Source organism: Talpa europaea, assembly GCF_964194135.1.
Source record: "Talpa europaea genome assembly, chromosome: 16".
NCBI lineage: Eukaryota > Metazoa > Chordata > Mammalia > Eulipotyphla > Talpidae > Talpa > Talpa europaea.
The window spans coordinates 42,698,215-42,711,067 of record NC_140084.1 but is presented as its reverse complement, the minus strand read 5'-3'; the positions used below and the strand labels follow the sequence as shown (position 1 = coordinate 42,711,067).

General features: G+C 53.5%; 1 protein-coding gene across 1 annotated transcript; it reads right to left on the bottom strand.

Annotated features, from left to right (window-relative positions):
• Positions 1 to 2,381: 2,381 nt before the first annotated feature.
• Positions 2,382 to 12,500, bottom strand: CYP2S1 (cytochrome P450 family 2 subfamily S member 1; the record flags this gene model as incomplete). Its single annotated transcript, XM_084257120.1, has 9 exons — positions 12,239 to 12,500; positions 10,943 to 11,108; positions 8,720 to 8,869; positions 8,248 to 8,408; positions 7,935 to 8,114; positions 5,954 to 6,095; positions 4,478 to 4,665; positions 2,708 to 2,849; positions 2,382 to 2,563 (listed from the first exon to the last, which is right to left on the bottom strand). The coding sequence occupies exons 1-9, from the start codon at positions 12,401 to 12,403 to the stop codon at positions 2,382 to 2,384; spliced, it is 1,476 nt and encodes a 491-aa protein (XP_084113246.1). The 5' UTR covers positions 12,404 to 12,500.
• Positions 12,501 to 12,853: the final 353 nt, after the last annotated feature.

The window sequence follows — 12,853 nt, the reverse complement described above, 5'->3', positions numbered from 1 at the left end:
GTGGGGAGCAGAACAGGAGATCTACTGAGATATGCTGCTAAGGTGAACAGGGTAAGACAGGAGAGGTCTGCTGTGAGAGAGTGCTGAGATTTAACCTCAGGGCCACCAGGGAGGCCTGGTCTGGCAATTCTTTATTGTTTAAGCCACTTGGAGTTCGTATTTCCTTTTACCTGCTACTAAATCATCCTACCTCTCCATCCTAACGATGCAATGCAAGATTCATCTTTCCTGCAATCAATGCATTTGCTGCTGTTCTCATTCCAAATTTCCCTGAATATGTATTTTGAGTGCAAAGGAAAGCAAGTCATTGCCTTAATTTAAAAGGATCAAATCTTAAGCCTCATTCCTTTCTACATTGCACTGACATGTAAAAAAAAAAAAAAAGTGATGCAATGAGCTCTAAGAATGTGGCATGTTGCTCCTACTAGATTCCAGGATTTTTCACCATTGTACTCATAACATCTTGTCTTTTAGATGCTACATCCTCTGTCAAGGTGTGATCAGTTGCAAAGTGTAAGGTTACATCTGGTCTTGATCATTTCCACTTGTCTAGCACAGGTTTGGCTTCCTTCTCTACAACTTAAAGTGATTTTTAATGTCGGGAAAAATTTAAAGAATAGAAAAGGAAACTGGAGCTAATGATATACACACTGCTGAAGCATTCAGGGGAAGATGAACCAAAATCTACAATTTACCTTGAAATGCCAGAAGAAATAAAAGCTGGAAGCCCAGGTGGGTAATCTGCTATGGTGGTGGTAAACTGTGGGCGGGAGAAGCAGAGAGATTGTTCACGCATTTTTCCCATCAATTTCCTCAACTTTGCTGCAAGTTTAAAAATTGTCATAATGAAATGGGGGTATAGGATGGGAATGAATGTCCTTTGTAATTTGAAATGTGTATTTAATTATTTTCTGGGATTTGCTTTAAAATAATTCTAAGAGAATGATGCAATAAAGTAGAAAGCTAGTGGTTATCAAATGAGACTGCATGATGGGTATAAGGACTCCTGGCCTGATTCGATTTTTGTATTTGAAAATTTCCTTACCAGACAATTACAGAAAAAGCTGCTTCAGGTATCCCTGGGAAGCGAAGGCAGGAGGATAGTGGAAGAGTGGAGAGTGGGGCTAGGGACTGTTTCGGTAACTGTGTTCATATTGGGGGGTCCTCAGGGAAAGAACCTGTCCTCTTGGAACTTTCCCCACCTGAGGTCCCTCCCCACCCAGGCCAGCAGTCCTGTTCCTCACCTTATCCAGCCCACCTCCCACCCTAGGTGGCCTGGCCGGAAGTGAGGCCCAGGACGAGGCCCTCCCCCACTCCACATCTGGAACTGATGTCAGCAGCAGGGGTGGGCGGGGGCCATGTTTTTCAGTTCCCGCCTGGCCTCGAGGGAGGGGTGGACTCCCCCAACCCCACCCCTCACTCACACTGACAGACACTGTCAACAGGCACACACTCGGCCCAGCCTTGGGCCAAAGCCAGGACCAGAAACAACCTTTTATTGCAAAATAAGGACCTTCAAGTCAAAAAGATGTCAGACTTGGCCTGATCCCTGACACAGGAGTTGGAACGTAGCCCCTGCTTGGTGTCTAGCTCCTTCCACTGAGTCTAGTGGCGACTCTGACAGAATAGGGACTGTGTGTGTGTGTGTGGGGGGCAAAATAGGGGGGGGGGACTCTGAACATGGTCTAGGGGTTTTAGGGCATACAAGTACACTTCGTTCTCAGACCTGTGTGTCCAATTTCGCACCAGGGGTTTGTTCATATATGGGGAGAATTTAGGGATCAGGGTGCTTGGTAGAAGGGTGTCTGTCAGGGGTGAGGGTGCAGAGGAGCCAGGGCTCTGCCTCCTGGGTTGTCTCAGTGGGAAGATATTCAAAAGCTGGGTAGGCAAAGGCCAGGACCAAGCTCTGTGGGATGATATGACCCAGGAGGGGCATGGTGTCTGCACCAGGATTCCAGAGACCATGGCAGCTTTGATAAGTGAAAATGACACGTGGTGGCTGTTTGGGGCTGCAAATCAGGGGTAGTTGTTTTGTGTATGGGCTGGTAGGTTTTCTGGGCATGGGACTGTGGTTGCACATAGACTAAATTTATGTCTGAGAAAGCTTGTGTGGCCTAGTGGCACGCGTGGTTGGGTAGGAGTGTCCAATTTCATCTTGACAGCTGCACGGGTTGTTGAGCATGGCCCTGTGGATGTGTAGGCTGAGTAGTGATGTGACTGATTCTAGAAAATAGCCAGATGTGTGAGAATGTGGCTGGCTGCCTACAGAGTTGGCCTGTGGCCCCAGAGCCACAGCCACGTCCATGCCCACTGTGGAGGCCACTGACTCTCTAAGCTCCCGTGTCGGGTTCACATGGTGGGCAGGTGAGATGGGGTGGAAGTCAGCGGGGCCGGACTTGCAGCTGGAAGGTTGGGGGGATGTTGAAAAGGCCACTGACAGCTGGCTGGAGGCTCAGGGTCCCCAGCGGGCTTGGGCTGTCCAGGAAGAAAGTCTGCAGGATGGTGGTGACCAGGAGGAAGAGTTCTGCCCGCGCCAGGCCCTCCCCGGGGCACACGCGCTTTCCTGAAGGGAAGAGAGAGGAGCTGAACAAGCCTCCTTCACATCTGAACCCATGAGGAACCATTTAGGATGGGGGAGAAGCCAGCAGTGAGCCCCAGGCAGCACAGCAGCCTGGAAGGTTGGGTGGGATCGGGGCCCAGCAGATACCTAAGGAGAAGGGCAGGAAGGCCTCCTCCTTCTTGAAGCGGCCATTCGCGTCCAGGAAGCGGTCTGGATTAAACTCTTCTGGCCTCTCGAAGACCTCGGGGTCATGCAGGACAGAGCCCAGGAGGGGGAAGACCTCAGTGCCCTGAGGGGAAATCAAAACCACTCTCTTTCCCACCACCCAGGCCTCTGTGCAGAGCACAGGAATCTGGAGGGTTGGGGACGCCAGTTCACGACATGTTCACCGAGGCGTGGATGTGTCCTAAGCGCTCATTATGGCCCAGGCACATTATCAAGCATTTTATAGATAGAGTCTCAGAGTAACAGGTGCCTGTGCTACACACACACATGCGCGCATGCTCTTAGGAAGCTGATTCTACTATGATCCATTTCAAGGTAGGAACATTGAGGGCAAGAAAACTCAAGCAACCTGTCTACGGTGACATTGGGACATGGCAGGGCTTGTTACTTTTAAATTTTGTTTTTCGACTTGTGGGGATGCTGTGATTCAGCTGTGGCTCTGAGGGCTCCTTTTCTTTTTTTTTTTTTTTTTTTTTTTTTAGAGGCATGTTTTTATTTATTTATTTATTATATTTGTTTGTTTTGTTTATACATGCACTGGGTACAGTCAGAAGCGCGGGAGGGTGAGAGAATTCACCAGAGCCAGAGTGGGGAGCAGAGCAGGCAGAGGGACTGAAGTACACTGCTGAGGGGAGCAGCGGGCGGCAGGAGAGGTCTGCGCACCATGTGGGATCCTCCTCCGGTGGCCGGGGAGCAGCCGGGGATCGAACCGGCGCCGCAGAGGCCGCAGGCAGCTTCGCAACCCAGCGCTCAACCGCTGCGCCACCGGGGAGGCCCTGAGGGCTCCTTTTCTTACGGTCTTCTTGGAGGTAAAGCCAAGGGTGGGTGGGTAAGGAGGGTCCATGAAGTCCCCCACGTTCAGATTCTGGGACAGTGGCAGCCCCCTCAGTAGGATCAGAGCTGCCACGTTCCCAGGACTGTGCAGGACTGTGCGGTGGAAGAGGAGGGAGATGCAGTGAGGGAGGAAGCGGGGTGCATGAGGAGGGGAGAGGGACTTCCTTCTATAGGGCTGTGGCTAACGGAGCTCTGAGCTGGAAGATGAGATGTGCTCCAGAGAAAGACAGAATTGTGTTACTGCAGTAAAGACGAGAAAATGAGATAGGTCCTGGGTTCAAAACCTGCCTCTATCACTTGTAGGCTGTGTGACCTTGGCAAGTCCGTTAACCATTCAAGACGCCTTGGGTTTCCAGGGAGACATCGCCCCCTGGTGGTGCTGGCTCTGAGATCCTCTCAAATGAATGTGGTAGGAAGAGAGAGAGAGAGAGAGAGGAGTGTGTGTGTGAGAGAGAGAGAGACAGACAGACAGACAGACAGAGACAGGAGACAGAGGGAGCCCTCTGTTCTCATATTGCTTCCCTATCTGTCTGTCCCTTCCTCTGACTGTCCCAATCCCCTTGGAAGGAGGTAGAATCTGAATATTCACTGGATAGATGGGGAAACTAAGGCCCAGAGATAGAATCAAAGGGCAAGAGAAATGCATACGAAAAGAAACAGAGAGCCTGAGAGATGGAGGGGCGGGGTGGGGCGGGGCTAGGCACAAAGACACACAGAGAGGGAGCTGTCTGGGGGAGAGGAGAGAGAGGCATAAGATACAGAGAAAGAGAGAGACCCATGTCCAGGAAAACTCAGATAAGCACCAGTCGTGGGCCTGAGGCAGAGACCACTGCTGGGCTGAGCCGCCCTTGTACCCACCTTGGGCAGGGTGTATCCTCGGAAGCAGGTGGTCTTGGTGAGGGCGCGGGGTATGCCCATGGGCACCAGTGCCAGCAGCCGCTGGGCCTCGTGCAGAACCGCATCCGTGTACGGGAGGTGGGCTCGGTCTGCCAGGCTCGGCACCTGCCCAGCACCCAGCTCCCGGGTCAGCTCCTCCCGCACGCGTTCTGTGCCAAGAAAAGGAGGTTTGGAGGTGAGAGGTGAGGTGATCCTCCCCTCGGAAGTCCCACCTTCTTGGGCAACTGTGGTTTGGGGTGAGGCCTGGGCGGGGAGCCTATGATCTGAGCACTACATCAAGCTTCTCCAAATGCCCATAGCAATCCACCTGTCCTCATTTCCCAGATGGGGAAACTGAGGCCCAGAGAGCCACAGTCCCAGCTGACATCCCCCTCACTAAGGCCACCTGGGCTTTAGTTCCATCCTTCAGGCCAGCCCACCCTATAGGCTGATAGCATTTTTTTTTAATTTTTTTTTTATAGAGACATGTTTTATTTATTTATTTGTTTGTTTGTTTGTTTGTTTATACATGTACAGTCAGAAGCGCGGGAGGGTGAGAGAATTCACCAGAGCCAGAGCGGGGAGCAGAGCAGGCAGAAGGACCGAAGTACACTGCTGAGGGGAGCAGCGGGCGGCAGGAGAGGTCTGCTCGCCATGTGGGACCCTCCTCCGGTGGCCGGGGAGCAGCCGGGGATCGAACCGGCGTGGCAGAGGCCACGGGCAGCTTCGCAACCCAGCACTCAACCGCTGCGCCACCGGGGAAGCCCTAGGCTGATAGCATTTAAGACAGTCGCCTGACCCCTAAAGCTAAAGTTCCTAGGGTACACCCACACCCACACCACCTCCCTCACCAAGTTCCTGCTTGTGTTCTAATGACCCGATGTGCTTTGAGTCTCTAGTCCGGCCTGGGTGTGTCATGACCCCTTGGATACATCTCCCCAGGTGACCCCAGGGCCCTCACACCCAAACTGGCTTCAGTGTCTCCATGGGAACCAGCTGCTCATTCTTCTGTCTCCATCTCAGGGTGGCCTCATGTCCCCCCACGCCCTGGCTGGAGCCTTGGGTCTGTGTCCATACCCTCCCTCCCTCCCATCATCATTCTTATTTTCTGCCCACACAGCCTGGCCCAGGTCAGTCCTGTCCCCCCAGGTTCCTCCCGGTCCTCCCTTCAGTTCTTAAAGCTCCAATCTGCCTCTTCACAGCAGCCCAAAGGATTCTTCTGAAATGCAAATTTGACCCTGCCCTTCCCTGCCCAATATCCTCCCATAGCTCCCTGCTGCTGAGAAATGGGTACACCACGTGCCACCATCCTGGTTTAGAGGTTTCTCCTGCCTTGTTTCTCACCATGCCTCACATTGCCAGACGCTGGGCTCATTCTTACCTCAGCCTCAAGCTAACGCTGTCCACTTAAGCCCTTACTTCTGCCCCCAGGGCCTGATGGGTGGAAAACACTCGTACCTTGGACCTGAGGGTATTTCATCAGGAGCAGGAGTGTGTAGCGGGTCGTGGCGCTGACCGTCATGGTCCCGGCAAACAGCAGATAGATGACATTCATCAGCAAGTTCTTGTCAGTGAATTCTGTGTTGGCGTCTTGTTTCTCCTGGAAGAAAATAGGGAGAGGCGCTCAGAACACAGGTCCAGGACAGGCGAGCCAAAGTGTGTCAGGCAGTTTAAACACACATTTGGGAAAGTTGGGAAGTGGGCTCTTAATGTTAGTTCTTTGTTGAAATATTTGCAGACATGAAAGAGAATGGCCACTATTTAAAATAATAATAATAATAACAAGTGTTGGAGAAGGTGTGGAGAAATGAGAACTCTAGTCACCATGGATGGGAGTGGAAAATGGTGCAGCTGCCATGGAACATGGCCTGGTAGTTCCTCAGAACTTGACAACACAATTCCCATAGGATCCAGCCATTTGGGTATATTCCCCAGGGAACTGAAAGCTGGATTTAGAAGATGCCATTCATAGTAGCGTTATTCACAGTAACTCGAGGACAGAAGTGCCCATGTGTTGATTCACGGACAGATAAGCAAATGTGGACTAGAGTATCCATGTAGTGGAATATTCACCTTAAAAAGAGAGGCAATTCTTGGGAGCCTCCCGGTGGTCTACGGGTTAAGTCTCAAGTGCTATCACGCTATGGTCTGAGTTCAATCCCCGGCAAGGAAGCTGACCCACATGGTGCAGCAGACCTCTCCTGTCATGCCCACTGCTCCCCTCAGCCGTGTATTTCAGTTGATGCGCCTGTTCTGTTCCCAGCTCTGACTTTGGTGAATCCTCTCACACCCCACTCCTCTGGCCCACACCCCAGTTTTGTATGCATAAGTAAATAAAAATAAATCTTTAGAAAAAATAAAAAGAGAGGAATCCTGCCATGTGCCGTAGCAGGGACGACCTTGGAGTGAAATAGGCCAGTCACAAAATAACAAATACTCTATGATTCCACTTCTGTGAGGTATGTAGACAAATTCAGGGAGACAGAAAGCACAACGGTGGTGGCCAGAGGTGGGGGAGGAGAGGATGGTGAGTTGGTAATGGATATAAGAATTTAGTTTTGCAAGATAAAAAGAATTCTGGAGATTCATTGCACAGTGAGAATATAATGAACACTACTGACCTCACATTTAAAAATGGTCAAGATGGCAGATTTTACATTTGGATATTTTACAATTAAAGAAAAAAAATTTAATTTAAAGAATGGAAGAGAGGGCCTCCCCGGTGGCGCAGCGGTTGAGCGCTGGGTTGCGAAGCTGCCCGCGGCCTCTGCGGCACCGGTTCGATCCCCGGCTGCTCCCAGGCCACCGGAGGAGGATCCCACATGGTGCGCAGACCTCTCCTGCCACCCGCTGCTCCCCTCAGCAGTGTACTTCGGTCCTTCTGCCTGCTCTGCTCCCCGCTCTGGCTCTGGTGAATTCTCTCACCCTCCCGCGCTTCTGACTGTACCCAGTGCATGTATGAACAGAACAAACAAATAAAATAAATAATAAATAAATAAAAAAACATGCCTCTATTAAAAAAAAAAAATCTTTAAAAAAAAAAAAAAAAAAAAAGAATGGAAGAGAAAAGAAATGGAGTCACTGGGTTAAGGGAAAAATTGTCTCTCCATGAAGAGGTGGCTGCACTTATTCAAAGGATGTGACCCTGAGTATCTCCCATAATTCCCAGGTCGTTATTGACACAGCAGTTGCCTTAACTTTAACGTTTTCATAATTATACACTGTTCTTATACATGTAATAATGTGGACTTTATTGCATAAGGTGACATTGAAAGGTTCTGTAATTAAATGATGGGATTCATAAAGCATATCCTGTGTGTGTGTGGGTGATGTGATGGTGGTGGGGGTTGCGGGTCATGGGGCCTGGGGTTTGAACAAGAGGGCTGGATAGAGGGAGGAAAAAGGAGAGATGGAAGGAGGCCCCCCAAACCTTCCCCACCTGTGTCATCTTCAGCAGGAAGGCATCCACAAGGTCACGGGCGGGGCCTGAGGTATCTAGGTTTTTCCGGTGCCTCTCTACCTGCTGGACAGCAAAGGCAGCCAGGGTGCCCACGTGGCCAAGGAAGTCTGCGTGCAGGCTGGGCAGGTGCTGCAGGAGCTGGGAGAACATCTCATAGGCCTGCAGGGGGAGAAGAGCAGCTGTTCTCAGGAGGCCTGGCTGGAAGGAGGGCTCTGAGGGTGTTTCCTGGAAGAGAGGGGCCGGATGGAAACTTTGGGGAAGGTGGCTGGAGAGGGGCCCCCCATCCACTTACCTGACCCCACCGGGAACTGATCCCCAGCAGGACTCCGCCAGCTGCCTGAACCATGGCCTGGAACTCCTTATCCTTGTAGGGGAAGCGGAGGCCGAAGATGAGGGAGCAGACCATGTTGGAGGTGGCCTGGGCCAGCAGCAGGGACGGGTCAAATGGCTGTCCTGGGGGGAGGGTTCAGGAGGAGGTGGTGAGGGAGGCTGACTTGCAGGCAGGGTGGACCCACAGTGATGAAGTATGGGCCAGACTCAACCAGAAAGGGACAGGCAGAGAGACGGACTGAGAGAGAGATGAGAGTCAGGGAAAGCGATGGACAGGATAAAACAGACAGGAGACAGACAAGGACAGAGAGTGCGACAGAGAAAGAGACAGACATAGGAGAGAAAAACAGAAATGGCAAGAAAGAGAGGCAGAGTGATGCGACATGTGACAGTTCCGGGTCCTCCCCACATTCAGCTGAATCCGCCATGCTGACCTTTTGTCCCCCGGAATGCCTCCAGCAGACACCGGACCTCTGCCTGGATCATTTCCTCGCCTTCTCTCTTCCCCATGCCCAGGTCCCGCAGAGCGAGTAGGGTGAATCTTCTCTGTTGCCTCCATCGCTCCCCATTGGAGAAGAAAACCCCTGCACAGGAGGCTAGACTCAAGGAGGGAAGAGCTCTTTCCCCAACCCCAGGACTACTCCTGTCCTCCAGGGAGGGTCCCCCAGCGGGGACTCTGCAGGCTCTGCCTGAGACCATACCAGCCTATGTCAAGGATAAGGGCTCAGTAGGGGCATGATAAATTGATAACTGGTTCTTCTATCCTCTGACCTGGGTTCAGAATATTACGTTCTCCTGAAAACTTGGTAACTGGAATTATCTAGGTTCCTCTTGTTTGTGGATAACCAAGGTGACTGAAGATTCCTTCCATCCAACCTCCATCCTTCCATCCACCATGATCAATCCTTCCAATCATCATCCAGTCTTCTATCGACCTACCAATATCCATTCATCTATCATCACCCATTTGTCCGTCAATCATCCATCATCCATTCTTCCATCTACGCATCAATATCCACTCATCCATCCACCCCAACACTTACAGAGCAATATTGAATCCCATGCCCCATGTCATTTGGAGGTTGAACGGGGAGGGAGGACAATAGAACTGCCCATTTTATTACTTTATCCAAGAGGTCTGTCCTCACAGACCTTCCCCTTCTCTGAACTCGCACTCCCACCCATAGAGTGCAGACCTGCAGTGGCCTCCTGCTGGATATCTTCTGCCCATCCCTCCCATCCACTGTGCCCCAAAGTGGCCTTAGCATCCCTCTTCCTTCCTGTCCCAGCCCACGACTCCCTGCCCACTGACAGGGCCTCTCCTAGCCACCACCCCTCTGTTCTTTTTTTATCTTTTAAATATTTATTTATTTATTTATGCATACAAGAGCTGGAATACAGGCCAGACATGGGGGCGCGGTGAGAGGATTCACCAGAGACAGAGTGGGGAACAGGCAGACTGACTGAAATACACTGTTGAGGGGAGCAGCGGGCGAGATAGGCTGCAGAGACTGCGGATTGTTTCATAGTGCCGTGCTTAACCCCCTGCACCACCAGGGAGGCCCACCACCCCTCTCTTCTCCATGGCCTCAGCCATGTCCCATCCTAGTCTCCTTGGGCCCCCACAGAGTGAACAGAAAGTCTTTCTTACTCTGACTATATCCCTTCCATGCTTGGAATCAAATACTCCCAGCAAAATCCAAAGCCCAAACCCTTCAGTGTGACGCAGGCCCTGCGTGACCAGGCTCGCCGACTTCTCCAGGCTTATTACTCATGCCACCACCCTCGCGCCAACGTCTCTCACTTCCTCAATGGAGTCAGAGCCCACTTCACAGCCTTTGCCCCACTGCTCCTGTTATAGGGCAGCCCCAATATGTATGGGATTAGCTCAGGACATTCTTTCCCCCTAACACTCCCTCTGTCTGGGTCACCCAGTCTCCATCCTCACCAAATGAATTCCACTCCTCCTTCTCATCCTTCGGTATCAGCTCACAGGTCGCCTCCTCTGAGCAGGCTTCCTGACTCCTCCCATTCTTCTTTCCTTCTCTTTCCAGTACAGACCCTATGTCCTGCTCTCAATAGTGTCACCGCTCATTTTGAAATCTACTCTCTTCTTCCATTGTCTTATTACAAGTCCTCTCTGGCCCGGGGAGACAGGCCACACACCGATCTGGGTCATCTGAGGTTTTCACGGAAGACAATATGCCAGTGGAATGAATGAATGCTCCCCCCTCACCGCCACACTTTGTCCATGCTGGTCTCTTTGCCTGGAAACCCTTCCCACTCAAGCTGAGTCTCAACTCTGACACTTCAACCTTGTTCGACCCCAGCAGGCTAGGTCAGGTGCTGTCCCCACCCTGACCCTGACCTCTCTGAACTGTCCTTGTCACAAGTACAGGTTGCTGCTCACCGGCCTAGGGGCTCTGGGGGAACAGGATCATTTAGCAGTTGGTTGCCTAGATCCCCCAGGGCCTGATTTTAGTCTCAGCAAGAATAACTCCACCCTGGTCTGTGCTTGCCTAGGGGCTCTGCCTGCAGCCATGATAACAACACAACTGGTAACTAACTAGACTGGCTGTGCAGGACAGGGCGGGGCTGTGCAGGAAGGTCACAGCTCTGAGGGGAGCTCCAGCCTCCTTGCTCCCTTCACGACTCACCATGGCCATCAAAGGTGCCGTCCAGCGTTGCCAATATCCCCCGCCCGCTGAACTCCTTGGCCTGGCCGCCCAAGGCCTCTTGCACTGCCTTGTGTCCCACCAGGACCACCACTCGGCGCCGGGGCCCCAGATAAACGGTGAACACAGATCCATACTTCTGGCTCAGCTGGGGGCAGGGAGGAAGAAGGGGCATGCTGTGGGGTACACTGTTGGGCCTCCAGTCCCTTGTTAGGGTCTGGCACTGGGGGAGGCACTTGCTCCCTTGGTGAGAACCCCTTGCCCTCAGCCCTTCCCTCAATCAAGCCCTTCCTCTAGTCACAAGGTTCCTGGCTCCCTTTCCTAAAACCCCCTCCCCTCTACACTCCCTAGTCCCCACCCCCTTCCCTGGGGGCAGCATCCTGACTACTGAACCCGGGACAACAAGAAACCCATTCTGATGCCCTCAAGCTGACAAATGGCGGCTGCATGCTGGGTCTCCCATAATTCGGCACCTCTCGGGCCCTCACTCTAATATCTAGCCACCCTTTCAATCACTGCTAACCCCTCACCTCCTGGAGGGGCTGCCAGACCTGCCCCATCTCTCCCTGAGAGCCCCAACTGCTTTGCCAGGCCCTGAAATTTCTAGGCTCCTTTAGAATGGGGAGTGATTTCCAAGGCCCACACCTGGCAGAGGCCCACACCGGCCTCTCTCAGCTTTCATTCTTGCTCTCCTTCTCTTCCTGGTCCCAGGAACTGCCAGCTCCCTCCTGCCTGGGCTCCACCTATCTGCCCCACCCCCCACCCCCCTTCTCTGCTGACAGATTTCTGGTATCTGCCTCAACAGCTTCCACTTCCCCACCGGTCCCTCCTCTTCTCTCTCCCCTCAGTTCAGGATACCTCACCTGCAGGTGCAGCAACCTCTCTGGGGGAAAAGCCCACCCACCACCATCACCCTGGACTCCTTCAACTGGAAGGCTTTCAGCTCTGGGCCCGACGCCTCCACTGCCCAGGATTTTGTGGGTCCCTAAGCTTGGGGACCTCTGCCACTCTGGATTCTGCTTCCTTGCCCATACACCCTCTCCAGGGAGTCTGTGGCAGCTGACTCTGTCCCTGCTAGCCCAGGTCCTCCTCTCTCTCCGCAGCCCGGACCCCTCTCCTACCCCACTCCGGGTCACCCCTAGCCCCGTGGCCTAGGTCCCCAGCTCCTGCCACCTCCCTAGGGTACCCTAGCTTCTCCGTCCTGACACTCCTGTGTCTTTCCCTGGAGAACCCCTCCCTCTCGGCCCCTGGGGTCTCGCGGCTGGGGGCTCCCCTCACCCGCAAGAGCCCCTGGTACAGCGTCCCGGGGCGAAGCTGCAGGAGGTTGCCCAGCAGCGGCAGCGGCGCGGGTCCCGGAGGCAGGTGCCCTTGGGTGCGCGTCCGGAGCAGCAGCGCCAGCGCCAGGAGCAGCAGCAGCAGCGCCCAGGTGCCGAGCGTCTCCATCTCCGCAGGTCGCCGCTCCTCCCGCTGCCCGCGGCTGCTCGCGGCTCCCGCGGCTGGCGAGTGCGGGGCGGGCGCCGGCGCCTCCCTCCCAACGAAATCTGGCGGCGGGGGCGGGGCCGCTAGCTCCAGGCGGGGTTTTCTCCCCGCCGCCGCATTTCTTTCCACCACACCGCCGCGGCTATTTCGGGGACACACGCTGTAACGGTGTCTCTCTGGTTACCTCGTTGGGCCCGGTGTTCAGGGGGGTGGGGGTGTCGGAGGCAGCGCCTTGGGGCCCAGGTAGGGCGGGGACAAAGGGGAGGAACCTGGAAGTCCAGAGAGACTTTGGCCTCCTACTAAGGCCACACCCAGCGCCTGACCGACCCCGCCGTCCCCCCTCGCCCCCCAACTTTCGATGCAATGGGGTGTGCTCACGTGTGCTAAGGAGGTGATATCTAGGAGCCAATCTTT